This window comes from Scyliorhinus torazame, chromosome 22 (genome assembly GCF_047496885.1).
Source record: "Scyliorhinus torazame isolate Kashiwa2021f chromosome 22, sScyTor2.1, whole genome shotgun sequence".
In the NCBI taxonomy this organism is placed as follows: Eukaryota; Metazoa; Chordata; class Chondrichthyes; order Carcharhiniformes; family Scyliorhinidae; genus Scyliorhinus; species Scyliorhinus torazame.
In genome coordinates, this window is record NC_092728.1 from 43,629,765 (window position 1) to 43,642,423 (window position 12,659).

At 48.0% G+C, this 12,659-nt stretch overlaps 1 protein-coding gene across 4 annotated transcripts in view; it reads right to left on the minus strand.

Annotated features, from left to right (window-relative positions):
* The window catches only part of LOC140399050 (uncharacterized), a 765,316-nt gene that overhangs the window by 41,350 nt on the left and 711,307 nt on the right, over nucleotides 1-12,659 (minus strand). For all 4 annotated transcript variants that reach the window (XM_072488134.1, XM_072488132.1, XM_072488133.1 and 1 more), the window contains exons 19-20: nucleotides 11,083-11,168; nucleotides 4,259-4,416 (exon numbers count right to left, since the gene is read on the minus strand). In XM_072488134.1, coding sequence (XP_072344235.1) covers nucleotides 4,259-4,416; nucleotides 11,083-11,168 — 244 coding nt within the window. The remainder of the gene's footprint in view (nucleotides 1-4,258; nucleotides 4,417-11,082; nucleotides 11,169-12,659) is intronic.

The following is a 12,659-nucleotide window of genomic DNA, read 5'->3' on the forward strand; positions in this document are numbered from 1 at the left end:
GTAGGGAAGCTGCTGGAGAAGATACTGAGGGATCTATTCCCATTTGGAAGAAAACGGGCTTATCAGTGATAGGCAACATGGTTTTGTGCAGGGAAGGTCATGTCTTACCAACTTAATAGAATTCTTTGAGGAAGTGACAAAGTTGATTGATGAGGGAAGGGCTGTAGATGTCATGTACATGGACTTCAGTAAGGCATTTGATAAGGTTCCCCATGGTAGGCTGATGGAGAAAGTGAAGTCTCATGGGGTCCAGGGTGTACTAGCTAGATGGATAAAGAACTGGCTGGGCAACAGGAGACAGAGAGTAGTAGTGGAAGGGAGTTTCTCAAAATGGAGAACTGTGACCAGTGGTGTTCCACAGGGATCCGTGCTGGTACCACTGCTGTTTCTGATATACATAAATGATCTGGAGGGACTTCGGGTGTCGGCGGGCGGGAGGCGGCTGCACAATGGAGGGCTCCCGTTTGGGAACGGCATTTTCGGGGCTTTAAGCCCGGTCCCAGGGTCCACGGAGGCGACAGAAGCAGGGAGAAGGCACGGAGGAGGCACAGTGAAGACACAGGAGGGAAAAAAAACCCCAAAGAAAAATGTCGAGGGTGAGCAAAAAACCGGCCAAAGAAAAAACAGCTGAAGGTCCGTCGGGGAGTGGAAAGGTCACTGCGGGGTCACCAAGGAAAATGGAGGCTGGAGCACCAGGGAAGGCCGCACTGCTTACGGGCTGAAGAAATAACTAAGGTGATGGCTGCGGAATTTGAAAGGCAGTTGGCGCAGATTGCGAAATGCATGGAGACGGTGAGGAAGGAGATGAGGGAGGTTTTGAGTGTGCAGGTGGAGGAGGCGGTTTCCCCGGTGAGGAAGGAGGTGGCGAGCGCAGTGGCGGAGGTGCGAGAGCAAGGGGAGGCGCTGAAGGAAGTGGAGGAGACGTTATTGCAGCACGGTGATCAACTTGCCTCGATGGGGAAAGAGATGCGGAAGGTAATGGACACTAACAAGGATCTGCGAGGAAAAATGGAAGATCTGGAAAACAGATCCAGGCGACAGAATTGGAGGGTTGTGGGGCTGCCCGAAGGAGTTGAAGGACCGAAGCCGACTGAGTATTTTGCCGCGATTTTGGCAAAACTATTGGGGGAGGATCCCTCCCGATATGAACTGGATCGGGCTCATCGGTCGTGGAGGCCTGTACCAAAGGCGAGTGAGCCGCCAAGGGCAGTGACTCTGTGCTTCCGTAGGTACAGTGTAGAAGGAGAAGGTCCTGCGCTGGGCCAAGCAGAAGCGGGTGGTGCAGTGGGCTGGATCTGGTATACGTGTATACCAGGACTTCACGGTGGAGCTGGCAAGGAGGCGGGCTGCCTTCAACCGGGTGAAGAGGGCACTGTACATTAGCAAGGTGCGGTGCGGCATTGTATATCCAGCGAAGCTGAGGGTGACTTACAAGCTCAGGGACTTTTATTTTGGAACGGCGGAAACAGCGGAGGAGTTTGCGAAAGCAGAAGGACTGTGGCAGAACTGACAAATTGAGGAATGGCCATGTGCCGATGTAACCTCATGACTGTATTTTCTTCTTTTTTGTATCACTGCGCGCGGGTGTGGAGACTAAAGGAGCCAATGTGGTATATATTTGGATAAGGGAAGGGACGGGACTTTCACTCAAAATGAGGGTTCATTGGGGTGTAGGTAGATATGCGGGGTTTGTGTGCTAAAAGGGGATCTTTGGGCTTTCCTAGGGCCGGGCAAGGGGGAAAGTGACCCGGGTGGGGGCCTCCACGTTGGGGGGAAGGAACCGAGGTTGGGAGGAGGAGTTGTACAAGAGGCAGTGGACGGGAGGAGCTGGAGACCGGGGGGGGGGGGGGGGGGGGGGGGAGAGCTGTGTAAGATTGAGGGTGACTACGGGTAATCCCTGATTCCTTTTTGCCATTTGTTTATGTAAACATGCAGGTTGAGGTTTGGGGGTTGGTGGGTAGATGGGATCGTTGTTATTATGGGGACTGACATATCTTGCTGATTATTGTTTATTGTTGATGGATGTAAATGTGGGAGAAAATGTGAAAAAGGAGGAGAATAAAAAAAAAAATTTAAAATAAAAAATAAATGATCTGGAGGAAGGTCTGATTAGCAAGTTTGCAGTTGACAGTAAGATTGGTGGAATAGCAGATAGTGAAGGGGACTGTCAGAGAATACAGCAGAATATAGATAGATTGGAGAGTGGGCGGAGAAATGGCAGATGGAGTTCAATCCGGGTAAATGTGAGGTGATGCATTTTGGAAGATCCAATTCAAGAGCGAACTATACGGTAAATGAAAAAGCCCTGGGGAAAATTGTGTACAGTGAGATCTGGGTGTTCAGGTCCATTGTACCCTGAAGGTGGCTGCGCAGGTCGATAGAGTGGTCAAGAAGGCATACGGCATGCTTTCCTTCATCGGAAGGCGTATTGAGTACAAGAGTCGGCAGGTCATGTTACAGTTGTATAAGACTTTGGTTCGGCCACATTTGGAATACTGCGTACAGTTCTGGTCGCCACATTACCAAAAGGATGTGGATACTTTGGAGAAAGTGCAGAGGAGGTTCACCAGGATGTTGCCTGATATGGAGGGTGCTAGCTATGAAGAGAGGTTGAGTAGATTAGGATTATTTTCATTAGAAAGACGGAGGTTGAGGGGGGACCTCATTGAGGTCTACAAAATCATGAGCGGTATAGACAGGGTGGATAGCAAGAAGCTTTTTCCCAGAGTGGGGGACTCAATTACTAGGGTTCACGAGTTCAAGGTGAGAGGGGAAAAGTTTAAGGGAGCTATGTGTGGAAAGTTCTTTACGCAGAGGGTGGTGGGTACCTGGAACGTATTGCCGGCGGAGGTGATGGAGGCGGGCACGATAGCATCATTTAAGATGTATCTAGACAGATACATGAATGGGCAGGGTGCAGAGGGATACAGATCCTTAGAAAATAGACGACAGTTTTAGATAGAGGATCTGGATCGGCGCAGGCTTGGAGGGCCGAAGGGCCTGTTCCTGTGCTGTAATTTTTCTTTGTTCTCTTTGTTCTGCACATCTTTGGACTGTGGGAGGAAACCGGAGCACCCGGAGGAAACCCACGCAGACATGGGGAGAATGTGCAAACTCCACACAGACAGTGACCCAAGCCGGGAATCGAATCTGGGACCCTGGAGCTGTGAAGCAACTGTGCTAACAGTCCTGGAAAGGGATTTAGGGCCCAGATCATCAAGGTAGAGGGCCTTGTTCTGGACCTGGGGTGTCTATGTAGGCCCACATTCGCTGCTGATCAGTGAGCTATACATGGTGGTATTGGCTGTCCCAGTGTAGAAGGTGCCCACTCAGTGACAGTGCATTAACTCCTGACCTGGGAAGTATCCGTGCTCTCTTCCCACTTATGGTTGAAGGCTCCAGCCAGTCAGGCCTGTACTGGGAAGGTGCAGTTCAGGTTTCGGACTGGAAGCACTGGATTCCAGCAGACAAACTGGGTGTGGCTGAGTTTGAGTCAAGACCACCAAAGCTGACTCCCAGTCCTCCTCCCTTAATTCATCACTTAATTCATCAAGACAGTGGGCCGAAAATGTCTCTCACACCGCTGTTGTTGCTTTGTAGTGATAACTACCAGCAGATAGTCAAGAGTGACCTCAGGGAGATTCAGTATTTGCCCCAGATTGACAAAATGGTTGCGATCAGTAATGGATTATGTGGGCTGTTCCTCCTGCAATTACATTGTCTCCAGGTAAAGTCAGCAAAGTCGCCATAATCCCAGATGACCATAGGCTGCTTTTTCCTTTCAGGTGAGGGGCAGGGTTGAGAAGGCAGGGCCTTCATGAATGGATTGGCCTTGCTAAATTGCCCTTAGTGTCCAGTGACGTGCTGTTTAGGTGGGTTGGCGCCATGATCAGTGTGTGGTGTTGCAGGGTTAGGGTGGGGGAGTGGGCTTCGGTAGAGTGCTCATTCAGAGGTTCAGTGCAGACTCGATGGGCCGAGTGGCCTCCTGCTGGATTGTAGGGAATCTATTCTATGAATAACGTCAGCCGGGACGGGAATTGAACCCACTCTGGTGGTCTCACTCTGCATCATCTGTCCAACGAACTGAGCGAAACTCTATTGCCTCCAACCAGAACCATCAAGAGAAAGTGCCAGTCTGCCCGCACAGGAGCCAACCACACACACCCTGCACATCCCCCCTCCCCCTCAGGGTCCAGTGTGTCCCTGTGTTAAATGCTGTTCTGGGTTGCATTCTGTTTAATCGGGGCAGTGCACTCACCTGTTGAGGTCCCTGGGGTTGTGGAACAGGTATTTTCCAGCCTGCTCGTATCCAATAACCTGCAGAAAGTCTCGGACATGGGGCTCGTTCCAGAGATTCGCCACCTCTTTGTCAGTCAGTTGAGGGCATACCGTAGGGGGTGATTGACACATTTCCAGCTACAACAGAATAAAGAGCGGATGAGAATCAAAGAGACAGAGACATTAACCTGCTAGGATCTGTCCTCACTCTTTCAATGAGAAGCATCCTCCTCAGACTATTGGGAAAAAACACGAGCGGATTCTGGAACAAGTGCTGAGCAGATACCGGAGATGTAGCTGAGCAGTTCCACACTCACTATCCATGTCATATCAACCCAGCACCATCATATCAGCTCAATTTAACATAAGCACAGAGCTCTAAACCCCTCCTGATAAACACCCGCAGACCTGTGCAAAAAGCTGGGTAGGTGCAGGACGATAATCATTCAAACAGTGAAGATTCTTGCTTAATTCTTCATCCAGCATCACCCAGAAATGCATCATTTAATGCACTACAATCCAAGGTACCCTTGCACATAGAGCAGCCAGGACCCAGTTGTCAGAACTGATCTAAAATAGGCAATGCTGTTTGCTGCAGTATGAAATGAAGGAGGCCATTCAGCCCTTCAAGCCTGTTCTGCCATTCTGTTGGATCCTGGCTGATCTCTATCTTAACTCACAGAATCACTGAATTATAAAGTGCAGAAGAGGCTCTTCGGCCCATCGAGTCTGCACCAACACATGAAAGACACACGACCTGCCCACATAATCCCACTTGCCAGTACTTGGCCCATAGGCTTGAATGTTATGACGTGCCTGTCATAATATACACCAGTATATCATGGTGCAGACACACACTGATGGACACACAGTGGGACCAATCAATATACACAACACTGCAGCCAATCACCAGTGAGAGCACACGCACTCTAAAGACAGGGGACATCAAGGTTCCCGCTCATTCGAGTAGCAGCTAGCTAGGAGCACAGAGCTCACAGCCTGCAACATAGACATTCACCATGTGCTGAGTGCATCAACTGGTTAGGACAAGGCAAAGGTCTTTAGTTAAAGCTGGTATCGTATTTACCCACAGTTCAAGTATGTTTAAATAGTTAACCTGTTAATAAAATAGTGTTGCACTACTTCAAGTGTTGGTGACCTGTATGTGATCCAGAACACCCAACACATCAGTGCCAAGTGCTCATCCAGGTATTTTTTAAAGGATGTGAGGCAACTGCCTTTACCACCCTCCCAGGCAGCGCATTCCTGACCATCACCACCCTTTGGGTAAAAAGGTTTTTCTTCAAATCCCTCACCTTGAACTTATGTCCCCTTGTAACTGACCCTTCAACTAAGGGGAACAGCTGGTCCCTATCCACCCTGTCCATGCCCTCATAATCTTGTACACCTCGATCAGGTCACCCCTCAGTCTTGTCTGCTCCAGCGAAAACAACCTAAGCTTATCCATACTTTCTTCACAACTTAAATGTTCCATCCCAAGCAACATCCTGGTGAATCACCTCTGCACCCCCTCCAGTGCAGTCACATTCTTCCTATAATGCGACCAGAATTGCACACAGTACTCCAGATGTAGCCTCACCAAAGTTCTATACAACTCCAACATGACCTGCCTGTTTTTATAATCTATGCCTCGATGGATAAAGGCCTTTTTCACCACTGTATTAACCTTCAGAGATCTGTGGAAAAACACACCAAGGTCCTTTCGTTCCTCGGAACTTCCCAGTGTCAGGCCATTCAAATTACTCCTTCCAAAGTGTAACACCTCACACTTTTCAGGGTTAAATTCCATCTGCCACTTATCCGCCCATTTGACAATCCAGTCTATATCTTCCTGAAACCCAGGACACTCAACCTGTTTTGTCATTCATTACAACCATGGCTGATCTTCGGTTTCAACTCCACTTTCCCACCTACTCCCCATTTCCCTTAATTCCCAGAGACCAAAAATGTACCTATCCAGCCTTAGATATATTCATCAATGGAGCATCCACAACCCTCTGGGGTAGGGAATTCCAAAGATTTACAACACTTTGAGTGAAGACATTTCTCCTCATCTCAGTCTTAAATGATCCTGAGACTATGGCCTCTGTGTTTTTGATTCCCCAACCAATGTAAACAACGTCTCGGTGTCTACCCTATCAAACCCCTTCAGAATTGTGAATGTTTCACTGAGATCACCTCTTATTCTTCGAAACTCCAGAGAGAACCAATTTATTCAACCTGTCATATGGAAACGGTGCAAAGAGGTATAGACAGCTTCAGAGTGTGTGCAACAAGATGGCAGGCTGAGTATAATTTAGGGCTGTGTGATGTTATTCACTTTGGTGCTAAGAATCGAAAAGCAGAATATATTTAAAAGGTGATAAACTTGCAAGTGTTGATGTTCAAAAAAACCTGTCGTCATAGGACAAACCCTCATCCCAGGGAACAATTTAATGAATCTTCATTGTACTGCTGCCAACGCAACATCCTTACTTAAACGTGGAGACCAAAGCTACACACAGCTTTCCAGATGTGGTCTCCCTGGAACCCTGTATAACTGTAGCAAGACTTCTGTATTCATGTACTCCAATCCACTCGCGCTAAAGACCAACATGTCATTTATCTTTCAAATTGCTTGCTGCGCTTGTATGCTAACTTTCCTCATTCCTGGTACAGACACTCCCAAGTTTTTTTGAACATCAACACTTGCAAGTTTATCACCTTTTAAATATATTCTGATTTCCGATTCTTAGCACCAAAGTGAATAACATCACACAGCCCTACATTATACTCCGCCTGCCATCTTGTTGCACACACTCTGAAGCTGCCTATACCTCTTTGCACCGTTTCCATATTCCTCCCAAAGCTTATCTTTCCACTTTGCTTTTCATCAGCAGCACACATAGATACATTACTCTCTGTCTCTTCATCTTAGTCATTAATATAGATTGTAAGTAGCTGAGGCCTCAGCACTGATCTTTGTGGCGTTCCACTATTCACAACCTGCCAACTTGAAAATACCCCATTTCTGCCTACTCCTTGGTGTAAGGTAGAGAACAGAACATGGGGCAGACAGATCCCTCAGGACTCAGCCATCTCAGCCAGTGGTGGTACCACCTAGACATTCCTGTTAATGGGCATCAAAGTCCCCCTTCGAATACATTCTGTGCACTTGACACCCTCAATGCTTCTTCCAAGAGGCGTTCAACAGAGAGGAGAACGGAGGGGGGACAGGTGATCATCCATTAGGAGATCTACTTGTCCACGTTTGACCTGATTCCATAAGACTTCATGGGACCTGAAGTCAATGTTGAGGATTCCCAGTGTCATATCTTCCCAATTGTATACCAGAAGCAGCTGGATTTCAAGGTAAGAAACCCGGAGCAGAGTTTCAATCTTTGCTGCTCCACACAGGTTACGGGCCAATATTCCAGGTTATAAACAAAATACAGAAAGGGGGGGGGGAAGAGTGGGGGAAAGGAACAAAAAGTAGGCTCTATATTAGGATGCAAGACAGGAGAGATAAAATGATGAAAGGGATGACAAGTCAAGGCGAAAGGAACAGTAATAGGACAAACAAAGGAACAAATGATATGTCTAGAGGAGGACTGAATGGGAGAACAAAAATGGGCAAAGATTATGGGCGTGATTTAACTAAATGGGAACAAAGTCCCATCGCGAGCGTGCTTAGCCACGTGTTTCCTGGTGCTCGCAGTGCAAGGCTATAAAACGCGACTCGTGTTTGATAAGATGCCTCCGCGGGGAATGCGCAGGCGAGGCCACATACAGCCCTGTGTGCACACTGAAGAACTCTACTCGCCGGAACACTTCAGTGCAGCGAGAGATCGGGACGCTATTTTCAAACGGCGTCGCAATCTCCGAGGCCCCCAACGCAACTCCCCCTAGCCCCAACGCACTATGGGAGGGTCTCCAGTCCCCTCTTGCACCCCCTTAACATCCATGCGGGGCAGAATGATCATACCGCGCAGAAAATGCCAGGTTGGCACCTTGGCAGTGCCAGGCTCACACCCTGGTGGCATTGCCAGGGTGCCCAGGTGGCATCAGCAGTGCCAGGGTACCTGGGCAGCACAGAGCACAGTGGTTAGCACAGTTGCTTCACAGCTCCAGGGTCCCAGGTTTGATTCCCGGCTGGGTCACTGTTTGTGCGAAGTCTGCACGTTCTCCCCGTGTCTGCGTGACCTTTCTCCGGGTGCTCCGGTTTCCTCCCACAGTCCAAAGATGTGCAGGTTAAGTGGTTTGGCCATGATTAAATTTCCCTTAGTGTCCAAAGGTGGGGCTACTGGGTTACAAGGATGGCGTGAGGCGAGGGCTTAAGTAGGGTGCTCTTTCCAAGGGCCGGTGCAGACTCGAATGGCCCTCTTCTGCACTGCAAATTCTATCATTCTATGTACAACTCTATCCCTAAGGGCTTGCACCTAGGGGCCTCCGTTCCCCTGGGAGACCCTCACAAGTGCCATCCTGTCTGTTCCCCATTTGTGGAGATCAGCACTGAACAGCGCTCACCCAAGGTCTCCGAGTGCGAGGGAGATTGATCCCACGCCTCAGGTAACTCAGGAATCTGCACATTAAAGTGAGACTAGCTGTCTCGCTTTCATATGCAGATTTGCTAAGAAGTGATCCCGCTGCGTCACGGCGAGCTGCTTTTCAGACACAGCATGGAATGGTTGAATTCAACATTGATTCCGGAGATGGAAGTACGTCTAATCAAAAGATGGCATGTTGTTTTTGAGCTTCTGTCTAGCTTCACTGGAACAATCTAGGTTGTCAGTGGGAGTCTAGCACAGAATTAAAAGGCAGGTGGTCAGTGACCCAGGGCCGTGTTTCTGGACTGAAGGGAGTCCAAGGCCCCAAACACCCCTACCAGGTGATACAGCAATTTACTTGTCCATCTTTCAATTCAGTATGCAGTATTTGCTGCTATGGACTGGTTTCCTCTACACTGGGAGACCTAACAGAGATTGTGTGATCGCCGCTTTCCATAGAATCGCTACGGTGCAGAAGGAGGTCACTCGGATCTGCACCTACCCGAGCAAACATACCCTAAATAGGCCCACTGCTCAGCCCTATCCTTGTAACCTACCTAATCTGAACATCTTTCGGCACTAAGAAACAATTCATCACGGCCAATCCATCTAATTTGCACATCTTTGGACCGTGGGAGGAAACTGGAGCACCCGGTGGAAACTCATGCAGACACAGGGAGAATGTGCAAACTCCACACGGACAGCTACCCAATGGCATAATCGAACCCGGGTCCCTGACGCTGAGAGGCAGCAGTGCTAACCCCGTGCCACTATGCCGCCCCATGACAGGGTGAACACCTCAATTCAGTCTGCAAGCACAACCCTGAGCTTACTATAACTAGGCGTTTTAATTCTCATCTCCATCTGACCTCTCTGCCCTCAATCCCCTACACAACTCCGCTGAAGCCCAATCTTATGGAGCATCACCTCATCTTATAATTAAGCACTTTACAGTCTTCCAGACTCAACACTGAGCTCAACCATTTGTTACAAGTTTGTGATTTTATGGCATGCTTATGTTTTAAACTGCCTCTTTTAATTCATGGAAAACTTAGGTGGAATGAACAGACATGTGACCGCCCAGCGGTTTTCCCCACCGATAAACCTATGTAACCTGGTTGCTATGAGGATATGGGGCCCAGGGCATATCCTTTTGAAACTCAAGTGCGGCTTTCATACCTGAACACAAAGGAGGAAATGACTTTGCTGTGTGTGGACTTAGACATGCAGACTTACTAACAGAGACCCTGAATATATAGAGAGAGAGTGAGCCCGAGAGAGAGAGAGGGAGACCGGGAAACTGCAGCTTTGGGGAGGGCAGGGGAAAAGGCTGTCCTTTGTCAGCTCCCAGGCAGAATGCTGGGGGGAACTCATTCTCTGGCCAATTAATAGGGATTTGCAGACACTGGAAGATTCAATGTGGTATTCCAGGAGAAGGAGTCACTGGACTGGGTTTTGCTGCTGGAAGTCAGTTTGGGGATTCTTAAAAGACTGAGTGAAATAGCTTATGATGGACACTGGATGTTACAATTCAGCAAAACGGGAAGAAGCAAGCTTGTTGGAAGCTGGGAGTAGCTTGTGTTAGAAAGTTAAGGGAACATCTTTACTGTCATTTACTGTATTAGGTGCATATGAAATAAAGTAGAGTTGATGTTGATTTTCATTTGTTTATTACAGTAAAAGACTTAAAATGTGAAATTTTGTGTGATCCTTTGAATGGGTCACTGGGAAATCAAATCTCTTTTTGAAAGGTTATCGGTCTCTACGAGTATCATAACAATTATCAGATCATAACCTCTGCAGCCCATTATTTTTTTATAGCAGTTATTGTTGATAATTCCACTACTACCATTCACACCTCCTCTAGGCCCATCTTTTGTTGTCCCATTACCAACTCCTTCGTCATTGGCACAAAACCTTAACTCTGTTTTTCTCCAATGCAAATATTGCATAACCTGCTGAGTAGTTCCAACATTATCGCTCAGCATTCTCGAATCTACAGAGAGGATTCTGAATAAAGGAGACATAATAAAACCCCACTGGAATATTGCCCCCTCCCTTGCTTCACCTTCAGGCACTGAGAAGCAAGTGGCATGAGCCCTCTTTGGGCACAGAGTAATTTACCACCAACCACCCATCGCCCTGTGGGCAGAGTAATGACTCCAGCATCGAGCAGGGTGGTTGGCTGTCCCCCAGTTTCAGCTGGGAGAAAAGTGTGGGGAGCTGTCAGTGAAAAAATTTGTGAGATAGTACGTACCAAACTGATCAGCTGTTCCAGTCTGTCACAGCTCAGTGGCAGGATCCAGATCAGGGCATTCACACACTGGGAGCAGGCACTGAGATCTGAAACCAACACAAACACACATTCAGACCAAAAGCCCATTGCCTCATTCAACTGCATCATTTCAGAATAGCAACCATGCTGCTTGGCCATGCTGGACCTTCCACCTGAAAGACGGTCCCTCCAACAATGCAGCACTTCCTTGGTGGTGCACATGTCGGTCAGCCTGGGTCACTTTCTCATGTCCAGGACTGGGGCTTAGAACTTACAACCAGAGGAAGTGAGCATGTTGGCAATGCAAGTATACAACAGAGAGCTGAGCACTCAGCGAGAATGTGGGTTTAGGTAGGGTGCTCTATCCAAGGGCCAGTGCAGACTCGATGGGCCAAATGGCCTCCTTCTGCACTGTAAATTCTATGAATCCCTATGTCGGAAAATCAATCAAGGGACATTTTCAGTCTTTCGATAGTTTCTTTTCTTGTTCCATTATTACCCCTTTTTGCCTGGCATCATTATCATTCTTTCCGCAATTTAATCTCTCCTGTCTATCACCCTATAATGGACCTTCCCTTTAATACTTTCCTCCTCCCCACTCTCCTTCCCACTCTTCACCATTTTCTCTGGCTTTATACTTCTCTAAAATGTGTTCATCACTAATATTGTCCAGTTCTGATAAAGGTCTTTGACCTGAATTTTTCATTTTATTCTTCTCTCTTCAAAAGGTGCAGACTCATGCAGGGGTATAGTACCATGTGACTGTCCAATTGTGCTATTTTAAACAGAATGTGGTGATCTGATCACAGGACGATCAAAGCTGAGCCCCATTCTACCTTCAACCAACCATAAGGCCTGAAGCCGTCGGAGCAGCAGTAGGCCATTCAGCCCACTGGGTCTGCTCCGCCATTCAATGCGATCATAAAAGATCTGATAAACATAGACTCCACTTCTCTGCCTCATCCCCATAACTCTTCACTTCCTTTGTAGCAGCAGAGCCCCTTTAAGGAATGGTCTTTCACGGGCCACATGGCTTGCTCGGGGCCTATTGCACAGGAGCCTGTTAACCCCGACCAATGGGAAAAAAGCACGGGGCTCTGGAAGCAGAGGCCTGGGCAATGTGTGGAGCCGGGTTTCATGGAATGAAGACCTGTATGAGTTACCTCTGTGCTGTATATAGTTGGGCCTCATTGTTGTTTCTAATAAACCTCTTCGATATACAAGAATGATACAGTGATGCCTTGCGCTCTTGGTGACAAGAGTAATCGGACAATGATCTCAAGCCTCGAAATTCGTGACGGAAGGGGTTGTACTGCAAATCTCCAAGAAACGGAAAAGACAAAGTTGGCAGAAAAAACAGTGAGTGAGAAACAATGCCTCCATTTGACCAGACAGCCGAAGATTATATCGAGAGGCGCTGGTATTTGTTTCCACAAATGAGATCATGGGGGAAGGTGAGCAAGGTCAATTTTGTTAATGGTTTTTATGCCCCAGACCTACCACCTGATTAAGAAGTTAACATCCCCAGAGGCCATAGAACTATATGGGGTGACCAGCTA